The sequence below is a fragment of the Tasmannia lanceolata genome, unplaced genomic scaffold, assembly GCF_043159265.1.
Source record: "Tasmannia lanceolata isolate RefF3 unplaced genomic scaffold, GAP_Taslan_0.1 ptg000005l, whole genome shotgun sequence".
In the NCBI taxonomy this organism is placed as follows: domain Eukaryota; kingdom Viridiplantae; phylum Streptophyta; class Magnoliopsida; order Canellales; family Winteraceae; genus Tasmannia; species Tasmannia lanceolata.
The window spans coordinates 6,031,719-6,048,411 of NW_027518682.1; the positions used below are offsets into that span (position 1 = coordinate 6,031,719).

At 40.7% G+C, this 16,693-nt stretch overlaps 1 protein-coding gene and 1 non-coding gene across 3 annotated transcripts; both read left to right on the top strand.

The window, feature by feature from the left end:
• Nucleotides 1-2,988: 2,988 nt before the first annotated feature.
• Nucleotides 2,989-8,898, top strand: LOC143877244 (mitochondrial carnitine/acylcarnitine carrier-like protein). 2 transcript variants are annotated; one of them, XM_077379187.1, is made up of 3 exons: nt 2,989-3,270; nt 7,624-8,015; nt 8,175-8,898. In XM_077379187.1, exons 2-3 carry the CDS (start codon nt 7,624-7,626, stop codon nt 8,674-8,676), a joined length of 894 nt encoding a protein of 297 aa, XP_077235302.1. In that variant the 5' UTR covers nt 2,989-3,270; the 3' UTR covers nt 8,677-8,898. The 2 variants fall into 2 exon arrangements, with proteins under 2 accessions (XP_077235302.1, XP_077235303.1); XM_077379188.1 differs by lacking the exon at nt 2,989-3,270 and adding an exon at nt 5,099-5,237.
• Nucleotides 8,899-10,317: 1,419 nt separating this feature from the next.
• On the top strand, nt 10,318-10,402 carry TRNAM-CAU (transfer RNA methionine (anticodon CAU)). The gene is given in 2 exon segments: nt 10,318-10,355; nt 10,367-10,402. It is a non-coding gene; the product is annotated as a tRNA-Met (tRNA).
• Nucleotides 10,403-16,693: the final 6,291 nt, after the last annotated feature.

A 16,693-nucleotide genomic window follows, 5' to 3' on the forward strand; every position in this document is an offset into this window, starting at 1 on the left:
AATGAATTTGGGTTTGTCCGTGGCTTACGTAGGTGATGCATCTTTTTCATGAGAAATTATGTGGAAAGATTAAGTCCCTAATGCGTAACTCACATGGCTCTGAACCAAAAATAAATAAATCCGGACCCCTGCACACCTATAATGTATATGTTTGTGACGGGGATGGAAATCCCATGATAATCAAAGAAGGTTGCATTCGATTACTATTTCCCATTCCATTGATATTGGAATTGCCATGCTTATTAAAAATTTGCCCTGTATCCTGAAATTTATACATATCCCTTTTGTCTCTTCTCAAAAAGGACCCATGTGATTGAATGATCAGAGGGTTGTGATCATTGATTGGAGATAATATATGGCGTACAACCTGTGTAAGGATCCAACAAATGAATGGTTTTGATTATCCAAAAACCACGTGGATACCAGTTACTTTTTAATTGAATTGTAGTTTCTTACTCTTCACCTCTCTCTCTCTCTCTCTTTTTTTTTTTTTTAGAAGTTGAATTTTGTTTTTATCTATGACTTTTTGGTCTTTTTTTTTTACTGTGCGGATCTGACTATTAATGCTGTTGATAGTATCTTAGCAAGTTAGTGGCGATTATCAGGTTGTTTCATGCTTAATAGTGAGTGTTAGGCCTAAAATCGGTAACAGATATGACAGTGACGTAAGAGCCGAGCTGAGGGACCCGAGAAGCCGAGCTGAGGGACCCGAGAAGCCGAGCTGAGGGAGCTGAGCCCTGCGTAAAGAGCAAACGAGGTCAGAATGACCAACTCGGAGTATTGCTCCGGACAGGCCCTTCGACACTCAAGTCAGTATGGGCAGGAGTGCAGAGCTAATTTTTAGAGTGGTGGGTAAGAAGTTATTACCCTGTTTATGAGCTTTGGAAGCCCTTTTATAGAGGAAAAACGGGGGTAGTTGAGGAGTTATTACTCCAAGACAGGTGTCGGTCAGCGATAGGTTCGAGCTCACCTACTTCGCTGTAATTACCAAGCTACCCCTGCTGACGTGGGGTCTGCGGTTGGCCATACTTGAGCCACGTGTCGACAGCTAATTGGCTGCTGTTTTTATACCCCATAAGTGAGTATTAGTTTATTTAACCTTTTTCCTTTCGGAGATAGTTGCTTCTATAGAAAATAGTTACTTGAGAAATTGTTGTTGGATGAAACAACTATGAGACATGTAAAACTTGTACAATTAGACGGTTTGTCTATTGATTCCTCCTTAGCTTCAACATTTTGATAGTCTCAATGAGAATTTAAACATCATGGCTTCACCTCAGTGTCCTTCCTACACTGAGAACATGCACAATTCCATGGCTAAGACCAAGATTATACTAGAAATAGTCAATTTTCAATTGCTGGGACTTTTTCGGATCTAATTATGCTTTGATTTGTAATTAAATAACGACTGTTAGTGGCTGATTGTAGGTCATAGAAAATTGGGTGTCTGTCTATTGGAATAAATTGTAATGAAATTTATTGTCATTGGATTCATTGCTAATTTTGCCATAAAACCATAGAATTTTTACTTCATATTGTACTTGTTTCGGTTTTCTTACTGTTATTGGGAAACTAAGCATAAGCATTAGACTATAAAAGACCCAATGTGTTAATATCTATTTACTAAAGCACTAAGAAACGGAAATAACAAAATTGCAGAATTGTTCATCCATTGGGTGCAGTTTCTAATGCAAGACTAGGGCAATCACTCATGTATAAATAACATTTTTCCACTGTCATATATTTTTAAAAGTTAGTTTCTTCTGATGCCCCGTGCATCGCACGGATCTGCAACTAGTACAATGGAATTCCCAGATGATATATGGGTTCTTATGCAATGGAAGCATATATTCTCATTTGTGGACTAGTGTAGATAAGTTATCTACACACTAGCTTAAAATACAGTAGGGGCCACATTGTTTGGGTGATCCAAAGCATTCATTTGATGGGCTCTCACATAGATAGGGTGTGCCCAAAAAATCAGATCCATGAGATCATCCCAACCCTACGATTTGTGGAGGTAAAATGGACATGTATAAACCTTCACAAATCTGTCCATTTTTTACCTCCACAGTCCAATTGTTAGAATGATCCTATTGAGCTGATTTTTTGGGCACACCCTATTCATATGAGGGCCCATCAAATGAATGCTTTGGATCACCCAAACAATGTGACACCCACTTTATTTTAAGCTAGAGTGTGTTGAAACTCTTTTCTCATTTTCAAAAGTAAATTACGGTCCACTTGTTACGAACCCGATCCTGATCGTAACGTGATTGATCGGGAAGATCGGCCTCTTGATCCAGTTTGAGGAAGGATCAATCTTCCTTTCAATGCCTACTACAAGATTTAAATAATATTGTTTACAATCGTGATACTCTCATGAAAATAGGCGCAATCCTCCTTAAAATAAGCAAATTCACCTATTAAATAGGTCACTCTCTTATCAAATCCCCTATTAAATAACAATTACTCCTATCATCTACCTTAACTTTTAATCAATATCCTACTATCCTAGCATAATAAAAAAGAAGAAGATAAACACAAGGCAATCGACGCACACCCAACGTTTCCTAATTATTAGTGATGATGTGCCCGGGCCCATATTCAAGCACGTAACACCACTCCTCAGTGTTATAATCATCCAATGCCCGTTGATTTTGCTTGATGACCTATCAATTCCAAGATGGGCGTCCGAATAAATGATCTAGACCATCCATCCGACTGAGCCAAACCCACTGGTAGTTTCTGTAAATCTTCCACAAATGAAGGGTAATTTCGCAACTCGGAAAATAAATGGCCATTCCGTCCTTCGCATTTTCGTCCTTATAAAAAGCAATCCGAGAATCGCTCCACATCCACCAACCCCAGTCCATGATATTGATATAAGTGGACAAAGAAACCTTCTCAAGATCCAACGGTGAAGATCAGATCTCGCTCCTCATCTTATTCTTTGTTTTCTCCACTTCATATAACTCATCTATCCTAAAGCATCCTTGTGGCCAGACTAAAAGATTCACTTCCTATTTATTGAGATTCTCCTCTCACCAGCAAAACAAAAAAAAGAAAAAGAAAACTGGGTTCTCAAAATGAAGATTTTGTGATTATTTCCCCCAAATTGTTTCAGTAAACATTGCGATTGAATCAGAGAAAACCATGTCATTCATCCCTATTTCTTCTGGGGCACAGATTTAATTGTTTCCCCTCTGAAATCTATTTTAAGATATATTCTCATTTCTGAAAGCATTTGGGATTTGAAATCTAGACTCGGTAAGTTTTTCTTTTTCTTCTTTCAGTGCTTATGATATAAATAGTGATAATTCAGTATCTGAGTCACTAATCTCTAGATCTTGTATTTTTCTGTATTAAACTTTTTTTGGGTGATAAATCTGAATTGTAATATTGTTGTTGAATGGCTTTTGGAATCTGAGAATTATTAGTGGGAAAATAGAAAATATGGAGTAATGTGTGTTTCTTTTCATTTGGGTTTTGTTTGTCTGGTCCTCGCATTGAGGTTTAGCTATTAGAACGTTATCCCTGTTTTAGTTTTTTGGCAAATATAGCCTAAAGTTGCTGAGTATAGAATCCCCTTTCTCATGAAATCAGAATAGTTACTCTGTTATTATCTGGTTTGTGGACTGCATATCCTATCAAAATCGTCCATATGATATGCATGCCCCATTGAATGTGACTGCTCCTAATTTTTATTTTTAGCCATCCATTTATATGACAATGTTTGAGCACACATGATCATCTGATCAGTGCAATATTTGGGATATGACAGTGATCCATGTTGGATGGTCTAATTGGTGCATCGAATTTCGTTTTTGCATGTTTCAAAGTAGCCGATGAGCTGCCTAACTCCTTACTCCTTAGCCAGAGAGATGGTTTTTAGGCCAACCTTGATCTTCGGGCAAGCTCTACCCATCTTGTAATTTTCTTTATGTCCCTATACTAATGTTTGTAATGTTTAGAAAACAACCAAAAACAACCAAAGTATGTGTCTTTGGTTTCTTGGTTATTTGTAACATTGAAGATAGTGTACTCCTGCTGTTTAATTGGGACAACCAAAGAGCATCGTTTTGTGCATTGTATGTTAAAGTTGGATGTGTTGCTGGGATTTTCCAGGCATTTTAGAAAGTTCTATGAAGTGGAATGAGAATGTCACCTAAAGGGAACGTTGGAAATTAGAAAAGATCAAAATTCTCAGTGTTGGTGCCGAAATCCTCTCTAGTCGAGCGTGCTTTGGTAGAGGCTTGATCCATGCTCGTCCTGTGCTCAAAGAATACGCGTTACGGGTCCAGGAGACCACTCCGATGCTCAAGTCAGAAATAGGCAACTAGCATGAAATCCAAGCAGTAATGGAGCAGAGTAACAATGCTTGCGAATTGTAGAAGGTTGAAGATGCATACCTTTGAGCGTGGGGGTCTAGAGGAGTCCAAAGTAGTTTAGGACACTTGCCTTTGTGGGAGTCTTTCCTTATTGGTCGACTTCCCTTAGGAATCTGTTTCCATGTTTATCTTGATAGGCACCAAGTTTCCTCATGGGAACTGTTTTCTATCTTGGGCCACCGAACTTCTAGGAGAGTTGCCGTGCTAGGTTTGGTCTCCCCCCTAGGGTACTTTCCTTTTTATTCGGGGTTGCTAACCGTGGAGGTGAAGAGTCCTACTTGCCTTTGCTATCTAGAAGGCAAGTTCGGTTGCCTATTTTGGCTAGGTGCCACGTGTCCGATTTTGATTGGAAGGACGGATTTTATCCCTAACACTCGGAAAGTTCAGAAGAAACCTTATCATTAAAATCTAGTATGGCTAGAAATGCTTGTGTGCCATCTGTGCCTCTGAGATGATTCCATACATTAGAAAACTTGTATATCCAATCCTGCATGATTAACTATTGAGGATGTTTATGAGTCCTCCATTGTGGTTTTTTCTACTAGGGAAAAAGGTTATTTATGAATGAACTTTCCCTGTACATTTCATGTTTAAAGTTTCAGGTAGAGTTTTTCTTAGATTTAATTATAATTATTACAATTATCCAGCAGATGTCTACTTATTTTCAAGGTTTCGTGTAACAAAAGTCATAGGTAAAGCATCAATGAACAGAGGGAGTTAAGTGGGCTGAAGCAGAGAAGATGGTTGTGGCTAATTATTGCCCATCAGTTTAAATCTTTGCTATATCAGCTGCCTACGGATAAGGCAATCTCATATTCTGAACCGTGATTAATGTAGATTATAGTGGTAAGAATCAATGCTTTTTAGTAATTATGCTTTAAGTTCTTGTTTTCTAAGTGATGTTTTATGTATGAATAGGGTGAAATAATTTTGGAAGTGTTAATACATAATTCAAGTGACCAAGTGCATTCTTTCGGAGATTATAAAAGGTAAAGGGCCTGTCTCAAAAAAAAAAAAATGATCAACCATCCAAAGGAAAGAAAACTACCATGCCTAGTTGAAGTAGTCTCATACATTATATGAGTCCTGTAGGTAAAAAATGAAGGTGTGTGGTGGTCAAATTCTGTAACATAAGCTTGTGGTTGAACGGGGTAAAAGATGTGGGGATCTTTATTTAGAAAACTCAATCAGTATGAACTAATTATTGATATTAGCAAATCCCCTTTACTATATTTTTTTGAAAAGGTAACGAATAATATTGCATCATATCAAAGGCAATACATAGGGACGAGGCATCCCCAGGAGTAGCCAAGACAAATGCACGAAGGCCAAACCCAGAAGACCCCAAAAAGAAAAAGAAGAATTACATATCAGGAATGTCAACAACCATAGAAACACGATCCACCGCAGATTTAGCAAGCTCGTCGGCAAGATCATTCGCTGTTCTCCGCATATGATTAATCATCGCGTGGATGGATGATACCAAGTCCCTGACCTCGTCAATCTGACGCCCGAGACGCCACAGGCCATAGCTCTTCGCCTTAGCCCAAGCGATGGTATTGGAGGAGTCACCCTTGACTATGAGAGGGCCAAGACCATGGTCGGCATACCATTGTAATCCAAAAAGGAGAGCCGACACCTCCACCTCATTCGCATCACAAACACCCACCGGCCCAGAGAAGGACATGTGAATGACTCCATTGTGGTCCCGGATTACACCACCAATACCAGCCCTACCCGGGTTGCCCCTTGAGCTCCCATCAAAGTTAAATTTAAACAAACCCACAGGAGGAGGTTTCCAAATAGGAGATTCCTTGTTTGCAGCCTTTTTTTCCGAAACCACTATCAGCCAATTTCTAAGGTCCCCAACCGAATATGGAATTCCACCTTTAGCCTTACTCCATTTTATAATAGTTAATATCAAGAATGATGCTGAAGCAACTCCGCTCCTTCCCCCTAAAGATCTGATGATTCCGCTCAGCCCAGATGTGCCACACAATTGCATACAGACTTGCAAGCCACATGGATTCGCCAAGGCACCCAAAATAGGCTCCACGCCAATCATTAATGGCGCTGAGAATACTCCTCTGAAGTACCCATGAGAAACCGAAATGCCTAAAAATACCCATCCACACCTGGAAAGATTTGTTCAGAAAATCAGTATTCTTTTGATGTTCTTGCTTTCATCTTTGACCCTTTATTAACAGTGTTTGTTTTTCTGGTAGGCAAGCTGGGAGACTAAACTCTTGATATTATTGTTGCTTCACACATTCACTTTTGGATATTAGCTTAAGAAAGGGCATCTAGTCTTAGAAGAGGTGAAATATTATATTTTGCGGCATACTGTGAGCATCAGCCACTCTTGATATTATTGTTGCTTCACACGTTCACTTTCGGATATTAGCTTGAGAAAGGGCATCTAGTCTTAGAAGGGGTGAAATATTATATTTTGCGGCATAATGTGAGCATCAGTCACTTGTTTTTGGAAAAAGTGATGTAGGGCACCACCACCTGCTTGTATGGTCTATTTTGTGGGCTGCCCATGCCAAGCAACCAAGCCTAATTGGAGTACTGCACAAAATTTGCTCCCCCATTAAGGGCTATACTCATCAATAATTCCCTTTCAAGTAAAAAAAGAACTCATTCGCATCAGCCTGGATTCTTATCGGGCATTGCATTGGCAGCCATCAAGATCTCCGTTTTCATAGACCAATAGCTTATGATTTAAATTTTCAAGTCAGAGTCATACTACTTGATTCCTGAGCAAATCTAGCTACGCTTTTGTTGCAATCCAACTATTATTCAACTGTGATTACTTAGGGATCTATCGGTGCAAATTCTCTATCTTATGCCATCCTTATTATGAGAAATCATCCAATGTCTTTTTTGTTTGGAAATTGAGGGATTCTTGTTATTGTGTATCTTAAAAGGTTGGGGCTTGTCTCCTAGCAATTAGGGAACAGGCTACAGGGTTGGGGTGATATGTTTAAATGTTTAATCTAGTGTCTTCAATTCTTTGTAGAAGTGGTTTATTAATTTGAATCTGACAGGTGGATTTTTTTATTAGCTATTGCTTAGAAATGGGTTTATTATTTTGAATCTACAAGATGGATTTATTTTGATTAGCTATTTGCTTAAATTGATTAAGCTAGGGGGTCACTAAAATTTTGAAACCATACCTTTTCTGGCAAAGAGATGGCAGCTTATGCTTCTCATTCTTTGAGCTCTGCAGATGGCAGAAGTAGCCAAGGACTTAACTGCGGGGACCGTCGGAGGGGTAGCACAATTGATATGTGGGCACCCCTTCGACACTATCAAGGTCAAGCTCCAAAGCCAGCCTACGCCACTTCCTGGTCAACTCCCAAAATATTCAGGTGGCATTGATGCCGTTAAGCAAACAGTTGCAGGAGAAGGCCTAAGGGGCTTGTACAAAGGGATGGGGGCTCCACTTGCCACCGTGGCAGCATTCAATGCAGTCCTCTTTACCGCAAGGGGGCAGATGGAGGCATTGTTGAGATCCCAACCAGGTGTTCCACTTTCAGTCGAACAACAGTTCATCTGTGGTGCAGGTGCCGGAGTTGCCGTTTCCTTTCTAGCATGCCCAACTGAATTGATCAAATGCAGGTCAGTGTCATTGACCTTTTCTTTTATATGTCCTGCCCTAAACCCTAAAGCCCTAAACCCTAATGTTTTTGAAGCAAAGATGGACCCAAAGAATAATCCTGTTGTATCTAAATCCTATTTTGTTCTTCTTTTGCTCTTGGAATTGAGATGAGAAAACAGGTTACAAGCCCAGAGTGCTTTGGCAGATTCTGGCCCATCTGCTGGGGCAGTAAAATATGGAGGACCAATTGACGTAGCAAAGCATGTTCTCAAATCAGAAGGGGGTGCAAGGGGCCTCTTCAAAGGCCTGGTTCCCACCTTAGGACGTGAAGTCCCTGGAAATGCCGTGATGTTTGGTGTCTACGAAGCCTTCAAGCAGTACTTGGCTGGTGGCCGAGACACTTCCGGGCTCAGTAGCGGGTCAATGGTTGTCGCCGGAGGCTTGGCTGGAGCCTCGTTCTGGATCTCGGTCTACCCAACTGACGTTGTGAAGAGCGTGATTCAAGTAGATTACTACAAGAACCCAAAGTACTCAGGATCGATCGATGCATTCAAGAAGATCTTGGCATCGGAGGGAGTAAAGGGCCTCTATAAAGGATTTGGACCAGCCATGGCCCGAAGTGTCCCTGCAAATGCGGCCTGTTTCGTGGCATATGAGATTACTAAATCTAGCTTGGGATGATCTTATGGTAAATTTCTATCTGATTCTTTTCTCCCTACAAAGGGTTTCTATTGGGTATTTTCCCAGTTTCCTCAAGCCCCATTTCTAACCATTGAAAAGAAGAGGTTTGCAAATTTGTTTCTTTTCCATATATTCATGTTACTGGAAGTTGATCTAAGTGTCTCCTTTTACCAGTGTCTGAACTATAGTAGTTTATATTCTTAAAGCTGATGCTCTTTGTTATTGGATGGTCTAATATTTGTGGCATTTGCTTTTCCTCCAATCTGTTTTGGGGTGGTCTAAGCTCGGTCTTGCTGGAGCTCCATTGAATAAAATCAGACTGAGAATGAAAAACGAAGGCTCCATGGCTTTTGTAAAACCGGTTAGGCCACGTTTGGATACCAGCAAGATTTAGATTTAGATTTAGTTGATATTTTTAACTGGATGAGATCCTTAGATTTCCAAATCAGCTACAACAGTACAAAAAGTTCCGATTTTCAAATCTTTTCTGCGAGAAATTATTTGGAAATCAATATTTGTGGCAACTTCCGTCACCATCGCTACTCCTCGACGTTACTCTCGCAGGAGCGAGACATCCCTCCCTCCCTCCCTCTCTCTCTCTTTCTCTCTCTTAAAACATGATCATGAAGATGATTGATGTGTTTTGTATCCAAAACTCAAATCCAAAATCAAAATGCAAATGCATGAGGTATCCAAACGGGCCCTTAAGGTTTTTTTGCCTCTGAACTTCGGCGAGGTTCGGCCACCTCATCTGTTTAATGATTTTTCACATAATTGCCCTATAAGGCTTCTTTGGATGCCAAAATTTGGCCTTATTCTTATCTTGTTTGCACATACATTATTCTAATTCAATTTGATCTTGTTTGTACATTAGATTATTTTAATTTAATTTCAGCCAGTAACTTCATCATAACCGTTGCTCACCCATCTTACCTGTTTAATGGTTTTTACAAAGAAAGACATTAAGCCCCTCTTTGGAACCCATTAACTATCTATTAATTCTAAAGCTATTATAACAATTAGTTGCAAATAATCATATTTAGTTTCAAAACAGGCATGAAGAAACTTATAGGACTGTTACTACAATAGTAAGGCAAAAACAAATAGGAGAATAACTAGGTAGAAAGCAATGTCCGGATCAATGTTGACCTTCATCTCTAGTTATGTGCAATCAAGGCCATTTATCTTGTAGAACATCACGAGCCAACCCAATAGGTCTTGGTCCCATGCCAAATGTAAATCTTAGGGTAAATAATTACAAAAATCAACAATTTATCTTTTTCTTTGCAGAAACCTAAAAGCAGCTTGATGGATCTAGGAATCAGTAGGGATAACATATGAATAAACCCAAAATAAATAAATAAAATGTTTGCACTACGAGAAGGGTCGCCTAAATGAGAAAATATGGAGAAAGTTTTTTAAAAAAAGGTTCCAAGAGTGGATAAAGACAGCCTGTGATGTGGCTCTTTGGCTTGAAGTCATGGGTATGCTCCCAAAATCCCCTTGCAGTAAACATGAGTGAGTGAGTGCATTCATAGGGATTAGTCCTGCCCTAAATGAGGTGGGATACGCTATGTCGTACCGAAAAACAAAAAATGTGGTGTTTATTATTTATTTATTATTCTAGCTCACACCAACAATGGGGTGGTGGCGCAGTTGGCTAGCGCGTAGGTCTCATAGCTTGCGAGAAATCCTGAGGTCGAGAGTTCGAGCCTCTCTCACCCCATGCTTTTTTCATGTACTATTCATTTTGCTTTCATTAACTCAACGTTTTCCCAAGGAGATGCATTTCAGGGTAAGAAAAAATAAAAATATTCCATTTTGACTCTCAAGTCTTTTATAATCTAACCAGCTGTCAAAGGCCATTTATAATTCCCAAAGCTCTCATCAGCCAATTAAAAAACAACGACATAGGCTAGTTCGCCCCATCATTACGCTACAATTTATAGAAGGAAATTGATATGCTCGCCCCATTTTCTTCCTTGGTCCACTCCTTGTAGCGTAAAAAGGATAGTGATGAATACACTAGTGGGTAGGGGTGCAACTTGGGTTGGGCTCATCCCGAACCCGACGGAGTGGAGATTTTGGCTCTGGTTGGGGTGGGTTAGGGTTGGGAAAAGCTAACCCGATTTATTTTCGGGTTGGGTTAGGGTTGAGGCCTTGGCAACCCGATCTCCTCTATTTTTTTCATGATTTTCTTAGGATTATGTTAGGGTGATGATATTTTCACCCCCCCCCTGCAGTACTTGCACACTCCCCTTATAACGTGATTTGACATAAAGTTGCCCGCTTGTCATGTCAAATCAGGTTATAAGGGGGGTGTGCACGTAATGCAGGGGGGGTGAAAATATCATCTCCCTTATGTTATTTTCCTTGTATTTTTTTAACTGGCCTTTGATGAACCCGAACCCAACCCGACTCAACCTGAACCCAACCATACCCGACCCAACCCGATTGGGAGGTGGGTTTGGTTAGGGTTGACAATCCTCAACCCGATGCTCGGGTTAGGGTTGAGGAACTTCTATCTCAGGTTGGGTTAGGGTTGGCCTCAACCCGACCCTAGTAGTGGGGGTGGCCCAGGGAATAAAACGGGGTTAATATATATTACTTCCCATTGAAGAATTATGTGGAAATCCCAATATATGTTGCGTTTACATCATGACTACTTGAGGCAAAGACCGTGCCACTATCTTTGGATTTTTATTTTTTTGGCATACTTGCTTGGCGACTTGGCATTCGAATCATGTGCATTTTGCATTTTTTTAGGTGGTTCTGAAGCTGCATATGTAGAAAATTTGAGTACTTTGAAGTTTAATCATGGGAAATGTTATCCACACTACTGTATTTTGATGATCACACTCCTCACTTTATTACAAGTACGGTATGGCCCACACCATAGGATGATCCAAACCGTCCATTAGATGGGCCACAGCCTAAATAGGTTGTGCCCAAAAATCATTTCCATAAGTTGATCCTAACCCTCCGATCTGTAGAGGGATCCACTTCCATAGGTTGATCCTAACCCTCTATAGGTCGGAGGATTAGGATCAACATATGGAAATGATTTTTGGGGCCCAACCTATTTAGGCTGTGGCCCATCTAATGGACGGTTTGGATCATCCTATGGTGCGGGCCATACCATACTTTCAATAAAGTGAGGAGTGTGATCATCAAAATGTTAGTGATTTTGGATTTTCAAAATCATGTATTTTGCATGTTTTAGTGTTTTGGAAAATGTTTTATCAAAAGCGTTTGGAAAAAAAAAGAAAATATTTTCTTGAAAAGATTTGCTTTTACAAAAGGATGTAGAAGTGTAGTTGAAAAGATAGTCCCGTACCGAATGAGAGAAAGGAAAGAGAAGAGCTTATAAAGCACTACACTTTTCTACTACTTGTTTGGTTGCACATTGGGTTGAACCCATGGTTGGACCTGCGGAACGGTGCAACGCACCGTTCACACACGTGCGCGCGTGGCGTGGGCAATGGGCCAAATGGTTCGTAGGCCCATCAAGCCCAATGCCGAATGGTTCGGTTGGGTTGGGCTTCGGTTCGGGCCTAACGGTCGGCCCAACGGGCCCAGAACTCCAACGGTCAAGGAGTGTGATCAAATGGGTTGTGTCCATTCCCCTAACGGTCAAGAGCCAAGAGGGTGCGATCCGCACCATAAATAATTGATCTAACTAACGATGACTGGGTTGGAGAGAGGTTTTACTCAAACCAACAGTCACCTCTAGGATTGATCAGGACCGTTCAATATCAAATGGGTGCGATCTAACGGTCAGATTTCAAACATTCTGGAAAGATGCCATGTAGAGGTGTTTTTCACACTGAAAAGACACCAGGTGGTCTACAAAATGTGCAGAATTCAGTCATTTCATGACAAAGAAACAAATTGGCAATTTTGACAGACTTTACACTCTCTTTTACACTCCTACAAAATCCCCAAGTATTTCTACATACTGTTTTTATTTTGTTTACTGTTCTAGATACTGTTTTTCTGCAGAAACAGTATCTAAAAATTTCTCTAAAGCTTGAAATTTCGGAAGGGCATTTCGGGTTTGATTCCGCTAGTGCGAGGCGTCATCAAACATTAGTAGGGCTTCCCTACTAAGCTTCATTGTGTCTTGGAGGCAATTCGCGGATCCCCTTTGCACACTACTGGTGGAGGTGAATCTTGTCTTAAGAAAAGTGATATCACGCCTTGAAGCAACAAGTTTTTGTTTTCTATCAACAACAGTACCCTCAATTTCTCCAACAATATACAGTAATGCTGATAACATTTCCCTTAATTAATTATAAGGAAATTATAAATTCGCCCCTCTTTTCTTACACGGACAGCCAACTCCAGCCAACTCCAGTATGCGTGGCCATCGGGTCTGTTGAATCCTTCCCACGTGACGTAAATCAGCCCCTTTGCAGTCATAGATACACCGCAGGTGGCTGTCCAAGTGAAAAAGGGGATGGTATATCACTTCCCTTAATTATAGAGTGAAATGTAATTGGGTAGATGCTTCTAGAAAAGGATAATTAATCATAGTTATTTGATAGTTGATCATCCGCATATCAACGTAATTGTTCTTGTATCCATCCAAAAAATTTCAAGAGAAAGCCGTCGTTGTCTCCTATGCTCATATGATATGAGGGTCTAATGTAGTCCCATATAACTCTTCTTCTTTCTTCTTTTTTTTTTTTGAAATGGTAGGAGATTTATTAATAGAGAGAAAACGATTGGGACGTTCAATTCAAATGAAAATAGAAAAGTACAAAACAAAACAAAAACCCTCGAGGGAGAATCAAACTAGCCTATATATCCTTCGCAATGCCTTCTTAGGCCGGCCAGCCTACCACCATCAGAATTTGCTTCTCACATGATTATAGGAAATTGCCGATCCCGACCCAATCATAAATTTCGTCGAACCAATGTCCAAATCTCCATAGATGAGAGAACAAGCCCTCTCTAGCAATCTAATGGCGTTTAGCGAATTTCCCTCGGCTATTCAGCAATCGAGGGAGTCGGTCTCAATGAGTCTCATTCCCCCAGGGCACTGCTCTTACCTCTGCCTCGTTTGAGTCCGCCACCTATATAGTGTGTAGAAGAAATATTGAAGTTCGGAGACTTGAAAATTCCCAATTTGCCAAAGAGAAATATCAACCTAAATGTTTAAGGTCTTTGAATCCAGGGAAAATAAAATTATAGGGTCCAGTAGGGCAGTAGGTTTGCAGTTTTCCATGAAAAGCAATGAAAATGTTCATTTTGCAAAAAGAAAAAAACAATCCGGGAAAATGAGTTTACCAAACAGTAGAAAAAAATTATATTTTTCATGAAAATAATAAATCATCCGAGAAAAAAAAAAAATTCTCTATAAATCCTAACCACCCCTGAATCTATATCTAATTGTACCATTGGGTCCTAAAAGTCCCCAACACACCTATCCTTATCTGTGGGCCCATGCATGATGTTGATACCCACAACACAAGCGCAGTGATATATACTCGCCCCCCTTTTCTCCACTAATCAGGTATTAATTTGAGTTTAAAAAGTGATTAGTCATCTCTCCACCAATCAGGTATTCTCTCTTTTCCCAACCACAGACTCTCATCAAAAGATCTTTCGTCCATTCCTCGCCTACAGGGAACTACGACGACACAAAAAGGTATAATTATCAAGGGCAAAGATAAATTCGCACCACCGTAGGATTATTCACACCCTTGCAACGTTAAAAAGCGTTGAAAGTCTGGCACATACTGATGGGGTCCGGACTCAGCACTGATGGAATCCGGACTCAGCACTGATGGGTCCGAACTCAGCATCCAATTGGCTGCTGGCACGTGGTCCTCACAAGGACCGTTGGAAGGCCAACAGCTGTCCCTACTAGGTATGACACTTGGACCAATCAGGGACTTCCACCTGCCCTCCTTAGGTATGAGACCTGGTCCATACAGAGGCCACCACCTGTCTTGGACAGGTGGCTCAGAACTACCACCTGTCCTAGACAGGTGGCTCAGAATCACTATAAATAGCCTTCACTTGTGCTAAGGTGAGGGATCGGGGAATCAAAACTCTAAGCTTTTGCTCTGACATTGCTCTGCACTCCTGCTCATACTGACTTGAGTGTCGAAGCGCCCGTCCGGAGTACCACTCCGGGTTGGTCCTCTGACCCTTTTCTTTCTTGTTTGTACCCTTGTGCAGCGCAGGACTCCACCAGCCCTTCAGCCGTGACTTGTTAGCTCGGACCATCCAGCCTTACCATAACCTGTTACCAATTTTAGACCTAACACATACTTTAACTTAAAGAGGTGCGAAAAGTCCTACAGGGGGTGCGAATTTATCATCGCCCTATATCAATTATAATTTATCAGCTATGTCGTTGTCAAGATTTTTCGAAGGAAAGCATTTTCCCAGATATAGATTTACATGATCCAAACATAGTAAAAGATGATGAACTCGCATCCACAAACACTAGTAATAGATAGCACACTTTGGGCCGTGGGCCCCTGGCACATGTCTCGTTTCTCTGTCTATGTGACCATTCCTTTCCTTACCAGAAGAAATTAAATGCTGTGAAGAAAGTAGAGCTGCTGTGACCACCCAACTAACACCTTCTTTTCTTTTGTGCATACAATTTTTTCCATAAAGGTAGTGTCTGTACTCTTGCGATCCCTTCTGTTTTTTAACATTTTCTTTGTTGGCAAGTGGGCAACTTCCTTGCGTCACCCCTGGCCCATGGCCCATCAAAGCGGCACTCTTCTACCTTTCTTGTCAATGGAAACCCGGAATACGTTATCTTTGAATTTGTGGGAGGGAGCCAATTTTTCACCCCTCTTGGATTGGTAATTCCACGCTTTGATTTTACTAATAAGCACTTCCATCGGGAATTACAAGCACCACTGGAAGACTTTAAAATACAGACGGTGGGAACATAATAAATCAAATGTAGTGCAAGTATACGCACGTCAGATACCTTCATAGTATGTAATGCTTCACAATTAAGTTGAAACCCTCACCGGATGATCTGCTGCTCCAACTCCTTTATCAGCACCAACCAATTGAACGTGACTAGCCTTATGCTTCGCCCATTTTATATGCCACTAGGAACCGATCGGATGAATTTGTTGCAAGCCTATCTTCCGAACCAATCTCCCCTAATCATAGTAGGAAACTATAGGCTAATCATGACTCATGAGAAAGCCCGATTTCGAGAGGACTAAGTCAAAGATAGAACATTCAATAGAGGATAAGAATCAAGTTCATAGACTGGATCACTAGCCCTAGAGAGTAGTGCCTAAATAAGACTAAGGTTCTATGTTAAATGTTATAGGTACCTAACCAATAAAAAAAAAGTTCAAGGAATTTGTTGCAAGCCTATCTTCCGAACCAATCTCCCCTAATCATAGTAGGAAACTATAGGCTAATCATGACTCATGAGAAAGACCGATTTCGAGAGGACTAAGTCAAAGATAGAACATTCAATAGAGGATAAGAATCAAGTTCATAGACTGGATCACTAGCCCTAGAAAGTAGTGCCTAAATAAGACTAGGGTTCTATGTTAAATGTTATAGGTACCTAACCAATACAAAAAAAGTTCAAGGACTGATGAAACATATCAGGCTAGCAGCCCTTGAACAACTTTGGTTCGTAACGATCCACCACACTCGGCAGCCAATGACCCTGCTGGCCCACTATGTAATGGTTTTCACTATGGTTGTCCTAAGTTGCCTGCCTTCCATCAGACACCCCTTCTATGATGGTTTTACTCTATTTGCTTGCTCCAGGTAGTCTATTTCACAGGTCGCCCCTTCCATCGGAGGGCAACTCTGCGATTAATCTCACTCTTGTTGCTCAAGGCAGCTCTCTTCACAGGTCACCCCTTTCGTGATTCGAAATAATAAATGGTGTTTAACTCTAATACTAAATATTAGTTACCTAACCAATACGCCAAATACTGTGACTTCCGGACTGATGAAATGCATTAGGGTAGTCTCAGTTCTGAAAATAATAAGGGAGTGGAAGAAAAAG